Consider the following 14,437-nt stretch of genomic DNA (forward strand, 5'->3'; position numbering starts at 1 on the left):
TCGGTATTTTGTTCTGTTCTGTAGTGCGGACATGGTGCGGACAGTCATGCGGGCACGTTACCAGTAAAAAGTAACAGTATTACAGTTACAGTTACTTAATCCAAAAAGTCACTCTATTACAGTTACAGAGTTTTCAAAAGTAACCTGTTACAGTTACAGTTACTGTGAAAAAAGAACGCCGTTACTTTTCCGTTACTGTATAAAATAAGTAAAAATAGATCAGAAGTCAAATGATAGAATTCATTTAATAAAAAGTTAAAAACGTACGAAGACGTGCGGGTAGTCAAAATTGCACGTGGTAAAACCCTGGACGAAAGAAACATAAAAGGGGGCCCAACACAAGCAATCGTTGTGAACGACTCATTTTGTCGCATTAATAAACGTCCTAGGATTAATACTAGAAGTGGAAAACGTGAGAGAGAGAGAGCTCGTTATTGAAAAGCAGAGAATTTAGCCGGCGTATGCAAATCGCTGACTTGCTACTCTGCGTGAAAGACAGGAAAGGAAAAGCGTGTTGATGCACTGAAATGACGGCAGTATTCCTAGGACGTCTAAGACGACGATTTCTGCGCAGACCACAGAATGTAGTCCCAATCTATTCTGTGCACCAGACCACAGGGTAAACTGCAGCTTTGTTCTGTCACGGCCGCGGTTCTGTGAACCAGACCACAGCTTTATTTTGTGCACCACACCAAATAGACTTGTGCTGTGGTCCGTGGCCCAAACAGCCCACCCAGAGCCGTATATTCCCTGAGCCCACATCTCTTGACGACGGTTTTCTGTCACAAATTGCGTGGGTTTATTTTGTGGTCTGGATTTAAGAACTCTGAAAGGAAGTGGTATTAGTATTCTAGACGTATCAATATGGCTGCACTTCCGGCTTCAGAAACGTTATATTGCAGGGAACTCTATTATTGGGGCCATTTTTTTCTTCTCTTCCTTTTTTCTTTAACTCCGTGAATACTGGATTCAGCCCGTGGTCCAGCCAGCCAGCCCAGCAGCAGGTGTTGCTAGGCGCTTGCGTGCGCGCGCTCAACGCTGTTGGCAACAGCTATAGTTTCAGTTTTGCGCTCTCGTGCGGCGTGTGCGTGTTCTGAGGTTGTTGTGGAGCGACGCCCAAAGGGGCAGCTGTTACAGACGGTCGAGATACGCAGCAAAAACTGCTCCGCAAATCTGTAGTGCACGCTGTCAGTCACTTGTTATGTGTCAGAGGCTTGTTACATCGGCACGATTACTCTTTGGACATGTCGCAGGGAGTGGATCCCGTGGTTGCAGCAGATAACGTTTCGTCTCAGGTAAGACGCTTACGAGCATACTAGGCGATGTCAACACATGGCGCTACAAGTTTCAGTTTCATTGATTTTGTCATACTTTCAGGCTGACGAAATAGAGGCGCTAAGCGCAATATATCAAGACGACTGGAAGGTGGAAGATCCTGCCAATCGCGTCTACAAGATTGTATTGTGCAGCGAATCCAACGACGAAAAGCTGAGCTTCCAGGCAAGTTTCGACTGAGAGCGCGTGTGATGGCTATTGTATTATTAAATGAAAATTTCAGGTTACACTGCCACCCGAGTACCCCTCGGAAGCGCCGCCGTTTTACGAGATAAGGTAAGCACGCGATATTGTACTGATCAACCCTTTCTTTCTTTCGCGTATGGAGTCAATTTGCAGATATTGCATTAGCTTTTTTTTTTTTTTTTAATTGCTGACATGTGCATGTTGCGCTAAAGTCAGTTGCTGAAGTATAATGCCCTGGAAAGGTTAAGTCCGCCGCAGTGGTACAGCTAGTGGTTTGGCGCTCGGCTGCTGACCCGAAAGTTGCGGGTTCGATTCCGGTCGCGGCGGTCGCATTTCGATGGAGGCGAAGTGCTAGAGGCCCGTCTACTGTGCGATGTCAGCACGTTAAAGAACACTAGATGGTCGAAATTTTCGGAGCCATCCTCTACGGCGTGCCTCGTAATCAATGAATCGTGTTTTTGTCACGTAAAACCGCAGAAATTATTGGAAAAGTTGCGGCTCTATTTAGTGTGTATGCATGTGCCATGTCATCTTCGTATGTGCATACAATTATTATTTTTTGCTCTCTTTCTTTAGCGCACCATGGATGTCACAGGAAAAGAAAGCAAGGCTCTTGGCTGCCTTGGATGACCATTTTTAGTATGTCACAATTTGATGTACTGTTGTCAAGTGCAGTTACATGTACCATAAATGAACCATTGCTTTTAGGAATGAGCTGCACAACTTAGTGCTCAGAGTGATCTGACACACGCAAAAGTGTTAACTACAGTTTTCTTATGGAGTGCTACGTATGTTCAGATTTGTTCATGCATGTCTGTTTTCAAAACAAGGCACAAAGATAACAAACGAAGCCCATCACCGGTGCTCGCATTACTGGAATTGTGTATTTGCCGCATCAAGCAATGTTTACATGATTACTCCTTGCTCTACACGGCAGTGCATCTTTCACTGAAAACATTGGAAAAAAGATTTCATGGTTACTGCTGCAGTGCTCGTGCTCCAATTTCACAGAATGTTCGCTTTTTATTGTTCATATATTTCAGTGTAACACTTGGCACCAGTTACTTATAGAGTTTAAAAAAAAAATAATGTGAACTGGCATTAATTTCTGCAAAGACCATCTGCTGCAAAGACAGCGCTAGCGTGAACTTGTGTCACCCCTTGCCGGCAGCTGCAGAAGATACCTGCTAGAGAGGTTTGCCTTTTTATGGCAACCTTCTTATGGAAGTGTGAAAGGATTTTTTTTTAAGGTTTTAAGTGAAAGATGCATGTGCCTTGTACATCGTTGTTGCAATAAATGCAGAGCTTCAAAACATTTGTCCCGGCAGAAAGGTAGTAAAGATGACTGGCTGCATTTGCCTTGTACCACAATGGCATTCAAGTACAGCCACAGAACAGTAAACAAGTCATAACCCTTATAATGATACATACAACAGGAGCGCACCTATACTCAAATCGTTTGATGCCTTTAAGATGTACCACCAAATTACAGCTTGGTTTGGCTACAAAAAATGTGAATGTGCTGCATTGCTAAGACTTTCAAGAAACGCATTGCATGCCGCTTTATACTGTCAAGCACAGAAAGTGAAGAGATCATGAAAGAACAATGGAACTGTGCAACGAATGAACCAAACAATCAACTGAAACCTTGTGCTCAGTGTGAAAAATCGCACAAAAGCATCTGGCATGTCAAAGACCACAGTCAGTCTTGAAGGGTGTACTATCCACAGTACACAACCTTTACAGTGAGAAACTGCCACCCGTTAGCTGTGAACAAGCTTCGCTGAAAGATGAAAGCCTAGACTTTCCCAATAACCTGAAGCACACCAAGTCTGACTTCCCAGAGTTATTCGCAGATGAGAACTTCATTCAAGGCGGGTTGGCAAACTGCTAGAATGACTACTGGATATGGTAGATTCTGGATATGGTACATTCCCACGTTCATGCATACCAAGTTTTCCACTTCTGGGATTGTGCTATCTGGGTTAAGCTGTGATGGTGATGTTGAAGCACCCAATTTTTTGGCCTGTCAGAGGGGGCACTTCTGACAGCTATGTCAATATATTGTGCATAGTTGTAAAACCCTGGATGGCCAAGATGGCTGCTGATAGAATGCGCATGAACATTCACGAATGTTCATGAATATGTACAGTACTCGCGGATTCAAATGAGACATCAAATTTTTTAGTGTAACGACTGGTATTCGCAATTGCTCAAAATAACACCGTCATGTCACCACGACTCTGGTCTCTAAAGATAATATTGGCTCTGATGTACGCGTTCTAGTCAAAATTATGCAGATATGACCCAAACTGAAGACAGTAGAGACGAAAGTATGTGCGTTACTTAACCCTAAAATGTCCTATTTCAATCCGTAAGTACTGTACTTGAACAGAGTCCAAGCAGGACTCTGCTCTAGCACACAATGTAAGGAAGGCACAATTCTAGTTTTGCAACAATGTGCCCTACCACTGGTCTAGCTCAGTGGCATAGCCTGAGGGGCCTGACTAGGCTACAGCACCCCTCAAAGTTTTTTCGCACTGTCATGTACCGCTGACCGAAACAGCCACCTGCACCGGAAATCATCTGGATTTTTTTCTAGAATTCCTTTCCATAGTCGAAAAAACACTTCGGTGCAAACATTGGTGATTTGGGCTGGCTGACCTCGCTACGCCCATGGCAGTCCTGTAACTGGTTGTGCAGCGCATGACCATCAGAAATACCTTGCAAACAGAGGCATAGTGCCATAGATTGCCATTTTGCGGTGCAGCGACACGCTGATTAACGGGTTCCGCTCTCCCATGCTGAGCCGTGCTACCGCGACCGAGTAACTATTATTGACTAGCCAGACGCTCGGGATTAAGCTATAGAAATTGTATTGTGAATACACCGTTGCGGCGCCAGGGACGTTTTGAACATGAAAGGATTATATCGTGCTAGCGGAGGGCGTGAAAAGGGGTTGGTCATCTTTGATAGCTGGCCGGGGATGTTTTTTTCTCTTGACACCCCCTATACGGACAGCGGGAGAGTTGTTTTCGACACAGACGTCGTGGTCTTTTTACCTAATGCCCCTCACACATGGGCAAAAAGTACAGTACTTCACAGTAAGCCGATTTCATTGCTCTGAAGGACACTTTGCAGAAAAGTTATGCAGATAACACACGGCACCGCACTAAGTTCTTTAGGTGGTTCGTGACCTCCGCAGTTATCTGCACTTTCTTAAATGAGCACCACAAAGAAAAAGAGAGAGAAAATAAAAAAAGAGGCCACGCTGCTCGTTAGATCAGCAGGAGAGAAAACGTTTTAAAAACCACGCTGTTGTAGTTGGGGCTTTTGTTGACGGTACCCACTGTGCCCTCTGCACAGGACGTAGCTCTGACATAAACAATGTGACAACGTTGGCTCGTGAACAAAAGTGGGGCAAAAGAAAACTTCTGGAATCATGGTTCATTCGTCTTAAACCATCGTCTTGCAACAACAACCGCGGCCCCCTACCGGATGTTTACAAGGACGTATGTGACACTGATTGATCTCCACTCATTTGTTGCCAGTGTATACTCAGAATGCCACCTGCATAGGTGGCAAAACTAGACTGCCGGGAAAAACAGCTCTGCAATCCCATCCGATGCAAGACGACTCGCGAGCACTCTGCGGGACTGCTTGACTCTGGCTCTTCTTCGTATGCCAGCTTTTGTTTACTTTTGAACTTTTGTTATAGTTAGCCACTGTTAAGCATATGCTTTTGAACTGTTAGCGAATTGCGATTCGAGCATGTTCACACAAACGCAACTACACACACACACACATGTTGACATGCCCGCCAGCTCTCCCCCCCCCCCCCCCCCCAACAACCCCTTCCTCCCCCGTGGACAGCCATGGCTGCATGCCTGCAACCATTTAAGGTCTATGCCTTAGAAGCTTGTGGAAGTTGACAGAGTTTACATTGCATAGTTTCATTTGACAAAGTTTCTTCTTACTCTGTGTTATGAGTTTTTTTTTTTTTTGTAATGAATGCAGTGTTTTTTAATTTTATTTTAAAATTCTCTTGCATAATAAATTTTCCAGATTGACCTTGATGACCTTGCACTGTTGCAAGTGTTATAAGGTTTAGGACATGTGGCCTTTTGGTTCACAGCTAGTGTACCTTTTGAAAGAGCTGCTGTATGCAATTTCCGCATGACGAATAGCCTGCCATTCAATATAACTCATTTTCTATTCACATCTACTATTGCAGTAATCATCTGGGTGAAAACATCCTTTATGACTGGATTGAGATTGCTCGCAAAGCACTTGATGAAGGCCCTGTAGAGTGCGAACCACTAGTGACTAGTGATGACGAAACGCCTGAAGTGGTGGAACCATTTGAGCAGCTAACACTGGAATCTGATCAACCATCAGGTAAAGTGCAATGTTTTGTACCAGGGTAGAAACTAGTACAGATTTTGAAGTGGCATTAGTGAAGCTTCAGGAAGAAAGATGTTAACAAGCTTTCATGAAATACTTTATTTGTGACATAATAAATTAGATCTTGACACTGCACCAAGTTTCAGCAATACATCCCTTCGTTGCAGTACTGAAGAATGCTATTTTCTAAAATAACATTGTTTTTACTGCACCACTAGATCATGCAGTCATGATATGTAAAAGCTGGATGAAAATTTTTGATCTTACATATAAGGAAGTTGCAATGCAGGGGCAGAGTATTTTCTTTTTTTGTGTGATCAAGAGCAGCCCTTTTTCAATGTTTTACACAAGTGCAGTGCATTGCTCTCTAATAGCAGAGCTGATCATCAACCACGATGACGAGCTTTCAACCATGACTACATTCTGCATTGCAAGTCATGCATGTTTTTAAATGAATTGATATCCGAAGATATTATTCCTGTGCAAGATTCAGAAATGTATGCAGAGAACGCTACTGTAGTTCTGTCCTGTCATTGTTACGTGGCTCTACTTAGATTACGACAGCTCAAAGAGGGACGGCAGTGAGTAACAGCTGAGCTGTCTTCAGCCATGTGCAATATGCAAATGAAGACAGTCACGTGCCTTTACACTCAAATAATGTAGGATTGTTGAATAACAATGTGTTGGTAAACTGAAGAAGATGGGGTATCGCAATACTATGCTTGGCATCAGAGAGGCACAAGTTGCACACATCAAAGATTTCCGTAAAATGGGTGAACTTTAAACCGGACAGAAAAGTTAATGTTGGAGGGCTAATCAGTTGCTGTGTTCAGTTAATTCATGAAACTTAAGCCATTGCAGGATGTCAGTATAGCGTATCTTCTTACTGATGACAGCAGTTTAATGTGATCAATAGCTAAATTTTCATGCTTATGTTGTCTGTTTTGATTTCAGCCATGGATCTCAGAGATGGCTTGAATATCTTCCACGGTGGAACACTCGAAGATCGTAGAAGTGTATTCCAGGCTCATCTTGCTGAAGTTCACAGTGCAAGAGAGGTGTGTGTGGTATATAAATTCTCAAGGTCTTGTTTGGCATATTATCATAGCATATGCCAAACACAGTGTCATCTTGTGCAGGCCGTTCTGTGTTACGTATGACTGCTGGATGCAAAATTTTTCCCAAAGATTTTAGAGATTAGTGTCTGCTTATGTGTAGGTCTGTATTCATTGTACTGCTGTACATACTTTTATTTATTTTTTTCATTGTCATTGAAATGTAGCTGTAGAGACTGATCCGAGACCAGGATTGCTTCTGGTGGTGTAGATGCATATGCAGTGTCTCTGCTAACATGGATGAGATTTAAAGGGCCACTCAGGTTTGAGTAATGCAAACAAACAAGCGTGGTGTATAAATCATGCTGCAGCAATTGTGTCTGTGAAGTATGAAACAGCTTCATGGTGCAGGAATGGTCGAAGTTCAAACAAAAGCTGTGCCCTTCTCGAGAAAGCTGTGCTTTGAGTGAGAGTTAATATTCACAAATGCCCTATGCAACATGCGCTGCTTGGAACATCACAGGCCATGGCATGTGACTTCATTTCTTGATCTAATGCGGTGCTCGTCATGCAAATGTGACTTGCTCCCTCGGTTGCTGCACATGAGAGAACCCAGGAAAGGTATGTAATTTGCAGATGCTAGCCAAGGCAAATGGAGGGTCTCCCCTCCTGGCAGCATTGCAACAGGACAGTTCCATATCTCCTAACTACTCAATAATGAATTGATTTGATAAGTTCTTTCAGGGAAATGCTTCCTAGGTGGCACCTTGCAACCTCCAACGTGTAGCCAAAATTGCAGTGGGGCTTGGTAAGGGGCCCTTTTAAGTAAGAAGGATCATTTTGCTTGAACGAAACTGTCTATGAGTTCCCAGTCATATTGCAAATCAGCTCTGCGGTCATATCTAGAAGCTAGCAGTTTTTTTTTTTTATATTCAACTCATCGATCATAATTGACCCTTTATAGGTTTGCCTATATTTTTGAAACGATGATGTAAAAACCGGCTGTGGTATACTGATATAAACTGCAAAGAAATAGTATAAAACATATTTCATCAAAATCAAGCCAGTAGTTTTTTGAAAACAAGTGGGATAAAAATGTCCCACTGTCGCATGAAGGCACCATCTCGTGATTTCATCAACGGGTATCTGGGATGGAAACGGCCGAAGCTAGTGGCACAGGGTATCGCTTCTCAAGTTGTGCGGACCTCATTTCCAGCAGTAGAATAGCACCTGCAGCTGCGCCTCTTGTGAGCCTTCATAGCGCCGTGGTCTGTTCCTGTAAAGCTTACTTCATCGCATGCACCAACCATTTTTTTTTGTCCATTTGCCTGTCCTTGCTTTGGCTTTTGAAATTTTTGAGTACGGCTGTTGTCCCTGAATATGTGCCTACTTTTCAAGAGGCATATCATGTAAAGAAAAATGTTTCCACGCACCAAAATCTGCAATTACGCTGAAGGATGAGCGTGGCAATTTCGATGCATTTATCGGTCAAGTTATTGCGCAAACTTACAAAAATATGTGATGACTGGACGCTAAAATCGCCTATCTGGAAAACCAGAAAAAAGAGGAAATTATCTGGCATTTAGGTTGGTAGGTTCTTTCTATCTGAAGAAGAGGAAAATTCAGAACCTATCATAAAAAATTTGTTGAAATTCAGCGCCATTTTAATACTACTTCAACTTTTGAAAGCGTGGTAAAAGAATTTTCCTCGGGATTACGAAAACTTGGGTAAGATATGAAAGACTTAGCATTGCGCTAAATGCAATGGGTGATGTGGGAGAAAATTTTTCCTGCAGACGGAAAAGTGGGACGTATGTGTCCCACTGTTGCACAAAGGGTTAATTGCCTACGTCAATTTCTGTTAATTTACATGGCAACAATTGTGGAGTTGTCGACAGCTGTAAGAACCATTCAACCAGAATGTTTTATGTAACATACATAGAGTGTGCTCACTTCTTCCAGCTGAATTAGAAAGCCCCTAAAACATGAAAAATACTGTGTGATTGCATTCCCGCCTGTATCATAAAGTAATGTCTCAAATTAGTTGGTTTTTTAAGGTCTTAAATAGTTCACTGGGTACGAAAGGTATTGCCAAAGGTGTTGTGCCACAAAAAGAGAACTACACGCACACTCATTTCAGAATGTGCCAATAGCTATTGGTGCTTGTTGTGTACTGACACCATTGTGATAAGCTGTCTCTGAGGGTGCCCTAAAGTAGCCATTCTTCCTTTTATTATTTTATTATGATAGCAGTATAGGAACATTGCAAGTGAAAGTTCACCATCAGCGTCATTGTGATGTTCCATATATAGTAGTCCTAGCACAATAAGATCCTTGCACATGCTGCACTGTGGGACTGGGGGAAAGTGTGTGAGGAGGGAGCGCACTGTCTTTGTGCATTGGGCAGGAAGGGAGATGAGATTGAGATGAGTGTGGCATAGGAGTGGGGTGGGAAGACAAGCATGCATGGACAAGGCAGGAGAGGATGTGCTGTAAAGGTGTATGCAGTAGTGGAGAGGGGGCTCATAGTAGAGGGGGCTTGTGGAGTAGGGGAGTCACACATTTCCTCCAGTAAGCTGAGTGGGGAGTGGCAGGGCCATTACTCCGTGCAGTGATGATCATAAAAGGTGGCAATGGTCACAAAGGCTGAATGAGCACAACCTCCAATGATAATTCAACCTCCAATGTTGGAGGTTGAATTATCTCAAAGGAGCAAGAAACAACGAGATGGAATTGCACTTCTGCTTGAGGTGTTCATATCGTCATCAGTGTGAAAGCCAATGTTCACAGCCATAGGACTGTGAACACTGGCTCTTATTAGTATATTGAAGTTCATTATATTGAGTTCTTTTTTTATTTATTTATTTACAAACATACTGCATACCTGTGAAGAGCCCATGCAGTAAGGGTGTCGTGTAAGAACAAAATAAAATAGACATTGAAAACAATATAGGTGTGTAATGATAAACAAAACAACACTGCACGTAAAGCTAAGCCCCAGAGTAATGAGTGTTGCACGATACAGCAGATGAACATTGAAGCAAGTATATTGAGGCATTGTACAGAATCTCAGAAATTATTATATTATCTGAGCCAGTCCCATAGCCAAGAATTTTTTCTGGGAGAGGGGGGGTACACTTGCTGAAGGCCTTGAGTATGAGGAAAGCACCTATTTTTCAGTAATTATTACCCCCCCCCCCTCGACCGGGCTAGGGGCCTGATCTGAGCAATTAAAACAGTGCTTTGTAGCGATCTGAGTGGCAAAGTAATCCATTCGGAAATTGTGCGAGAGAAGTAAGTATATTTGAAAGAATTCATTTTGGTTCTAAAAGAAGTTAAGGATGCAGCATGGCGATGTCTTGTTAGTTGTGATTTTAGTGGTAGTAAATATGGATCCGGACGAAGGGACAGTTATTTTTACTTACTATAATAAATGTTCAGGCTATGTTAAAAGGTTAGTCAACTTGATTGTTGTTGACAAGGGTTGCAATGTGGGCTTCTTGGTGAGTCATCTGAAGAGCTTTGATGTAGTGTGAAATGACACACAGGGATGAGAAGGCGTGAGAAGCACGAGGCACCGGCATGAGAAGCGCTGTTTGGTGTCCTTATGTGCCCTCTTGTGTCCGTGTGTCATTTCATGCTACACCAAAGCTGTTCAGTTGATTGTTCTTCTTTTATATTACATTTGCTAACCATAAACACTTGCGATGATGTACCTGTTCGTCATTCAAAGGTTGAACAAGTTTTGGATGTGTTGAAGACAAGCAAAAAGATTGCAGAAGCCACACACAACATTTGGGCATATCGGTATGTTGATTAATTATTTCAAAATATTTTGGGGGCATAATGCTATTCACAAAATGTGAGTGTGGTTTTTTTTTTTTTTCTTTTTTTCTAGCATTCTTCAAACAGAGCCACGCACTGTGCTGTGCAAAGACTCTGAGGATGATGGGGAAACATATGCCGGAAATCGCCTTCTTCATCTTTTAGATGTAAGCTGTTTTGATCTCACAGCGTAGCAGCTAGACTTGTGTACAAGAAAATCGGGATATAGAAGTTGATGCTCTGATGTGAATAATGCTTTAGAATTCAGAAGATATGCAGTGCTTTAATTTTGTTTATTGCTGCTTCTGTGTTTTGACAAGGTCTTGTGCCACTGCAGTTAGGTTGCTAGAAATGCCATGTTTCATTTACGTCTGCTCCCATCTGTGTGCTCATTGACATGTACTGAAGTGATGCTTGTTTGGAGGTTGATTTAAGATTAAATGTGAAATTTAATTGGCATTTGTAAAGTGGCTTGATAATGCTATTTCAAATTCTGTGTTCCTGCGCTAGGTTTTTTTTGTCTGCACCAAAGCAATTTTCCATGATGATCTTTCATGCTTACTGTTAATCTTATTACTGTGTGGCAATTAAGTGCATCTTGCTACATGCACATCACATGATGATGCCATTCCATTTGTCCACTACAAACTGCTGCATATAGCCTTGCATGGTTGCTGTTGCTCTAGCTTCTTAAACTTCTCTCCCTGCCCTTCTTCAGGAGGTAATGCTTGTCCTTGTTCTCTCAGATTCTCAACGTGACGAACGTTCTCATAGTTGTTACTCGCTGGTATGGTGGAATTCACCTGGGTCCAGATCGCTTCAAGCACATCAACAAAGTGGCCAGGGATCTTCTTGAGCAGCGGGGCTACATCAAAAGGCTGCCAACATCAGATTCCAAAACCAGAGGAAAGCACAAGAAAACGAAGAGCAAGAAAATGTGAATGGAATACTTCAAGCGCAAGCATTTAATCATTTTCAGGCACTGCCACTGTTATGGTTTGACATTAGAAAGGGCTGGGTAGTTCTTTGCCAATGGTGGTCACTGAAATACTCTAGAGAGATTCCCAGTCTAGAGTCCAATGATGTTTGCACCCATATCAAAATCTGCTTTAAGCAGTGTTGCTGTGGAAGGCCGAAAACAAGGAAAACTTACAATAGGCAGGTGAATTGTGATTCGTGTAGTGTTTTTCTACTTACCATATACGATACCAACTACTATTTAAAACAGTGTGAAAAATGGGAAACAATAAGGGAACGCGAGACATGCGTGTGTTTCCTTATTCTGTGTCCCATTTTTGCGCTGTTTAATGTAGCGTGTCTTCATATGAACAAGCCTGGCTAACCACCATTCTGTTAATCGTACAAGCCCTGGCTCTAAAATAAGATTTTAAAACTGTTTGGATGTTTTTACCAAATTGTTTAAGTGTTAACTAGTGTAATTGTGAAGTGTCATGTGCAAGTGTCGGTGTTTTTTATACGTGGGGCAGAGGTAAACAATTTACCATATACTGCACTGGCATCACAGAATCTGTTGTGTGTATTTTTTTTTTTGTCTTTTTTTTGACAATTGTCTTTCTGGAAGCAATTTGCCAGTACAGTCCCTGTTATATTGTGCACGGTATGCAATCTCTCACTCTCTCTGTCTTCTTCTTTTTTTTCTTTTGTCGGCCGTTCAGCACATGTCTGCATAGTGGTATTGAGCATTGCTTTGTAGCAAAGCTACATCTTGTCAGAAAAAAAAAATTCACTAGTGCTGTAAATAAGCTGTGTGTAGTCATTATGCAGATCTCAAACATTTTGGAAAAGTGCTATATATGTTGAAATGAGTGTGTGCTATGTGTTGAAATGATTGTAAAATTGAGTGCAGTGAGAAGGCATAGGAGAAAGAAAACTAGTTAAAAGCAACAGCTGGAAGCATGTTTTCAAAACTGCTTATTTGTGGAGAGGAGTTTTGCCTTGTGATAAAGTTAATTTGTTTACATGGGCTTTCAAGACATTTACACTTGCCCGCAGCATTGTCTGTGACCTAGTCCTGAAAGGCATGGCCTTTGAAGCGACAAACTTTGGACTCCATGTCGCGTGCCGAAGTGTAGTCCAAGAGTCTTAGATTATTATTACACTGTTTGTTGCCAGTAAGTGAACATATGTGGCAAAACTGGCAACTTTATGCAATCTATCTGTGCTGCAAAAGCAGCAGGGTCATTTGTTTAGTTACTGCCAACAGAGAATAGCGTTCTTATTGATGTGCACAATATTTTCACCTGTTTTGCTTTTTAATGTTTCCAAAGGTGTCTGTGATGTTACTTGTTGACTGTTTTGCATTATACGTTATTGCAAGGCATACATATTCGTGCTTCAATGCCTAGTTATCTTGCCCTATGACAGCCTTTCTAGACACTGAGGTTTCATAATAAATACATGGTGCTAAGATATGCTAGTACAGTGTAATAGCTTATTTGTCACTATGTATTTTGTGGCTGACTTACTGTCTGTACAGCTATACGTTTTATTTGGGCTCTAGCTGCACATAGCATTGGCTATAAAAAGTAGCTTTGAAGGCCACAGCAGTGGCTGTAACTGCCAAGGGATCATTAAACCACCTCTGACATTTTTTACACATTTCAAATAAATGCCCACATTGTGTGCAGAATGTCGTGACAATCAGCCTTGGCAAATACGGCAGCGCTATGTACCACAGGAACGCTACTATAATTCAAAATATAATCCCATGCTCCTTTTCTGGCTTCTGGTGCCTCCTTTACGTGTCGTGATGTTATCAGGGTGTCCTAGTTGATGGGAAAAAGCAGTTAATTGTACAGTCGATGAGGAATGACAGTGCCAATGTAAGAAGAGCCCACTGTGTGTTCCAAGAGTGGAGAGGAGCTCGGTCATTGCGTGCCACTGAACCTTTCGTGAAGCTTGCATTCAGTCTCCAGCGAGTGATCAGCAGTAGGCAATGGAAAATTCTGCTGTAGAGACTAGACATGACCCAATGCTTGGTGAGGAAGATAGAGCGCCAGTGTGAGGGCAGTGAAGGCAAGCAAGAAATTACGGCGGCAGCATAGTCGCTCAATGAATGCCTATAACCTTTGTATCACTGTATCACATAAAAAAAAAAACTATATCTTCATTCTAAATTATTACTCATCAGTCTAATTTTAAATTCAAAGCCCAGGGTGGTTCGGAGACCCTTTAACCACAAGCTGTGTGTGTGAGCTTTATTTTTACAGTGCACAGCAGTGAAAACTTTCTTTATACTAACTCTGAAAAGACCAACTAATTCTTTCAGTCTGGTTAAAGCTGAACAAACTGGGCAAAATATTGTTGACTGCTGTTAATCAGAAGTTGCCAAGAGCTCTAGTACTGGGCAGGGGGATGGAGGGGGGTGAGAGAGAGAGAGGCAGCCAATGTAGGCAAGCAGCATCCCCACAGGTTTCAGTGCACAGTGGAACTAGCCCCCACCTAACATATTAAACCTTAGGCCTTGATTTCCCAATATGCCCCTTCCTCTTCACTCCCACTTCCACCCACATAATGTACACACCCAGGCCCCCTGCAGTTGCGTTGCTGTAAAGTAGGCCTTTCTTTTCCTGAACTGTTTCACTGTGCTGACCTGATCTATAAAGTGCATA

General features: G+C 42.3%; 1 protein-coding gene across 1 annotated transcript; it reads left to right on the forward strand.

Moving 5' to 3' along the window:
* The first annotated feature begins 974 nt into the window (after positions 1-974).
* On the forward strand, positions 975-13,542 carry LOC119376190 (protein IMPACT-B). The gene is made up of 9 exons (XM_037646123.2): positions 975-1,295; positions 1,378-1,500; positions 1,559-1,611; positions 2,098-2,160; positions 5,756-5,919; positions 6,880-6,983; positions 10,714-10,787; positions 10,879-10,972; positions 11,552-13,542. Exons 1-9 carry the CDS (start codon positions 1,245-1,247, stop codon positions 11,744-11,746), a joined length of 921 nt encoding a protein of 306 aa, XP_037502051.1. The 5' UTR covers positions 975-1,244; the 3' UTR covers positions 11,747-13,542.
* The last annotated feature ends 895 nt before the right edge of the window (positions 13,543-14,437 follow it).

This window comes from Rhipicephalus sanguineus, chromosome 1 (genome assembly GCF_013339695.2).
Source record: "Rhipicephalus sanguineus isolate Rsan-2018 chromosome 1, BIME_Rsan_1.4, whole genome shotgun sequence".
NCBI lineage: Eukaryota > Metazoa > Arthropoda > Arachnida > Ixodida > Ixodidae > Rhipicephalus > Rhipicephalus sanguineus.

Bases quoted from the DNA above. Each gene is read 5' to 3' on its own strand.
- LOC119376190 (XM_037646123.2), top strand. From the start codon at position 1,245: ATGTCGCAGGGAGTGGATCCCGTGGTTGCAGCAGATAACGTTTCGTCT. The intron at 6,984-10,713 runs GTGTGTGTGGTA...CGTCATTCAAAG, and splicing joins AAGTTCACAGTGCAAGAGAG to GTTGAACAAGTTTTGGATGT. The intron at 10,788-10,878 runs GTATGTTGATTA...CTTTTTTTCTAG, and splicing joins CACAACATTTGGGCATATCG to CATTCTTCAAACAGAGCCAC.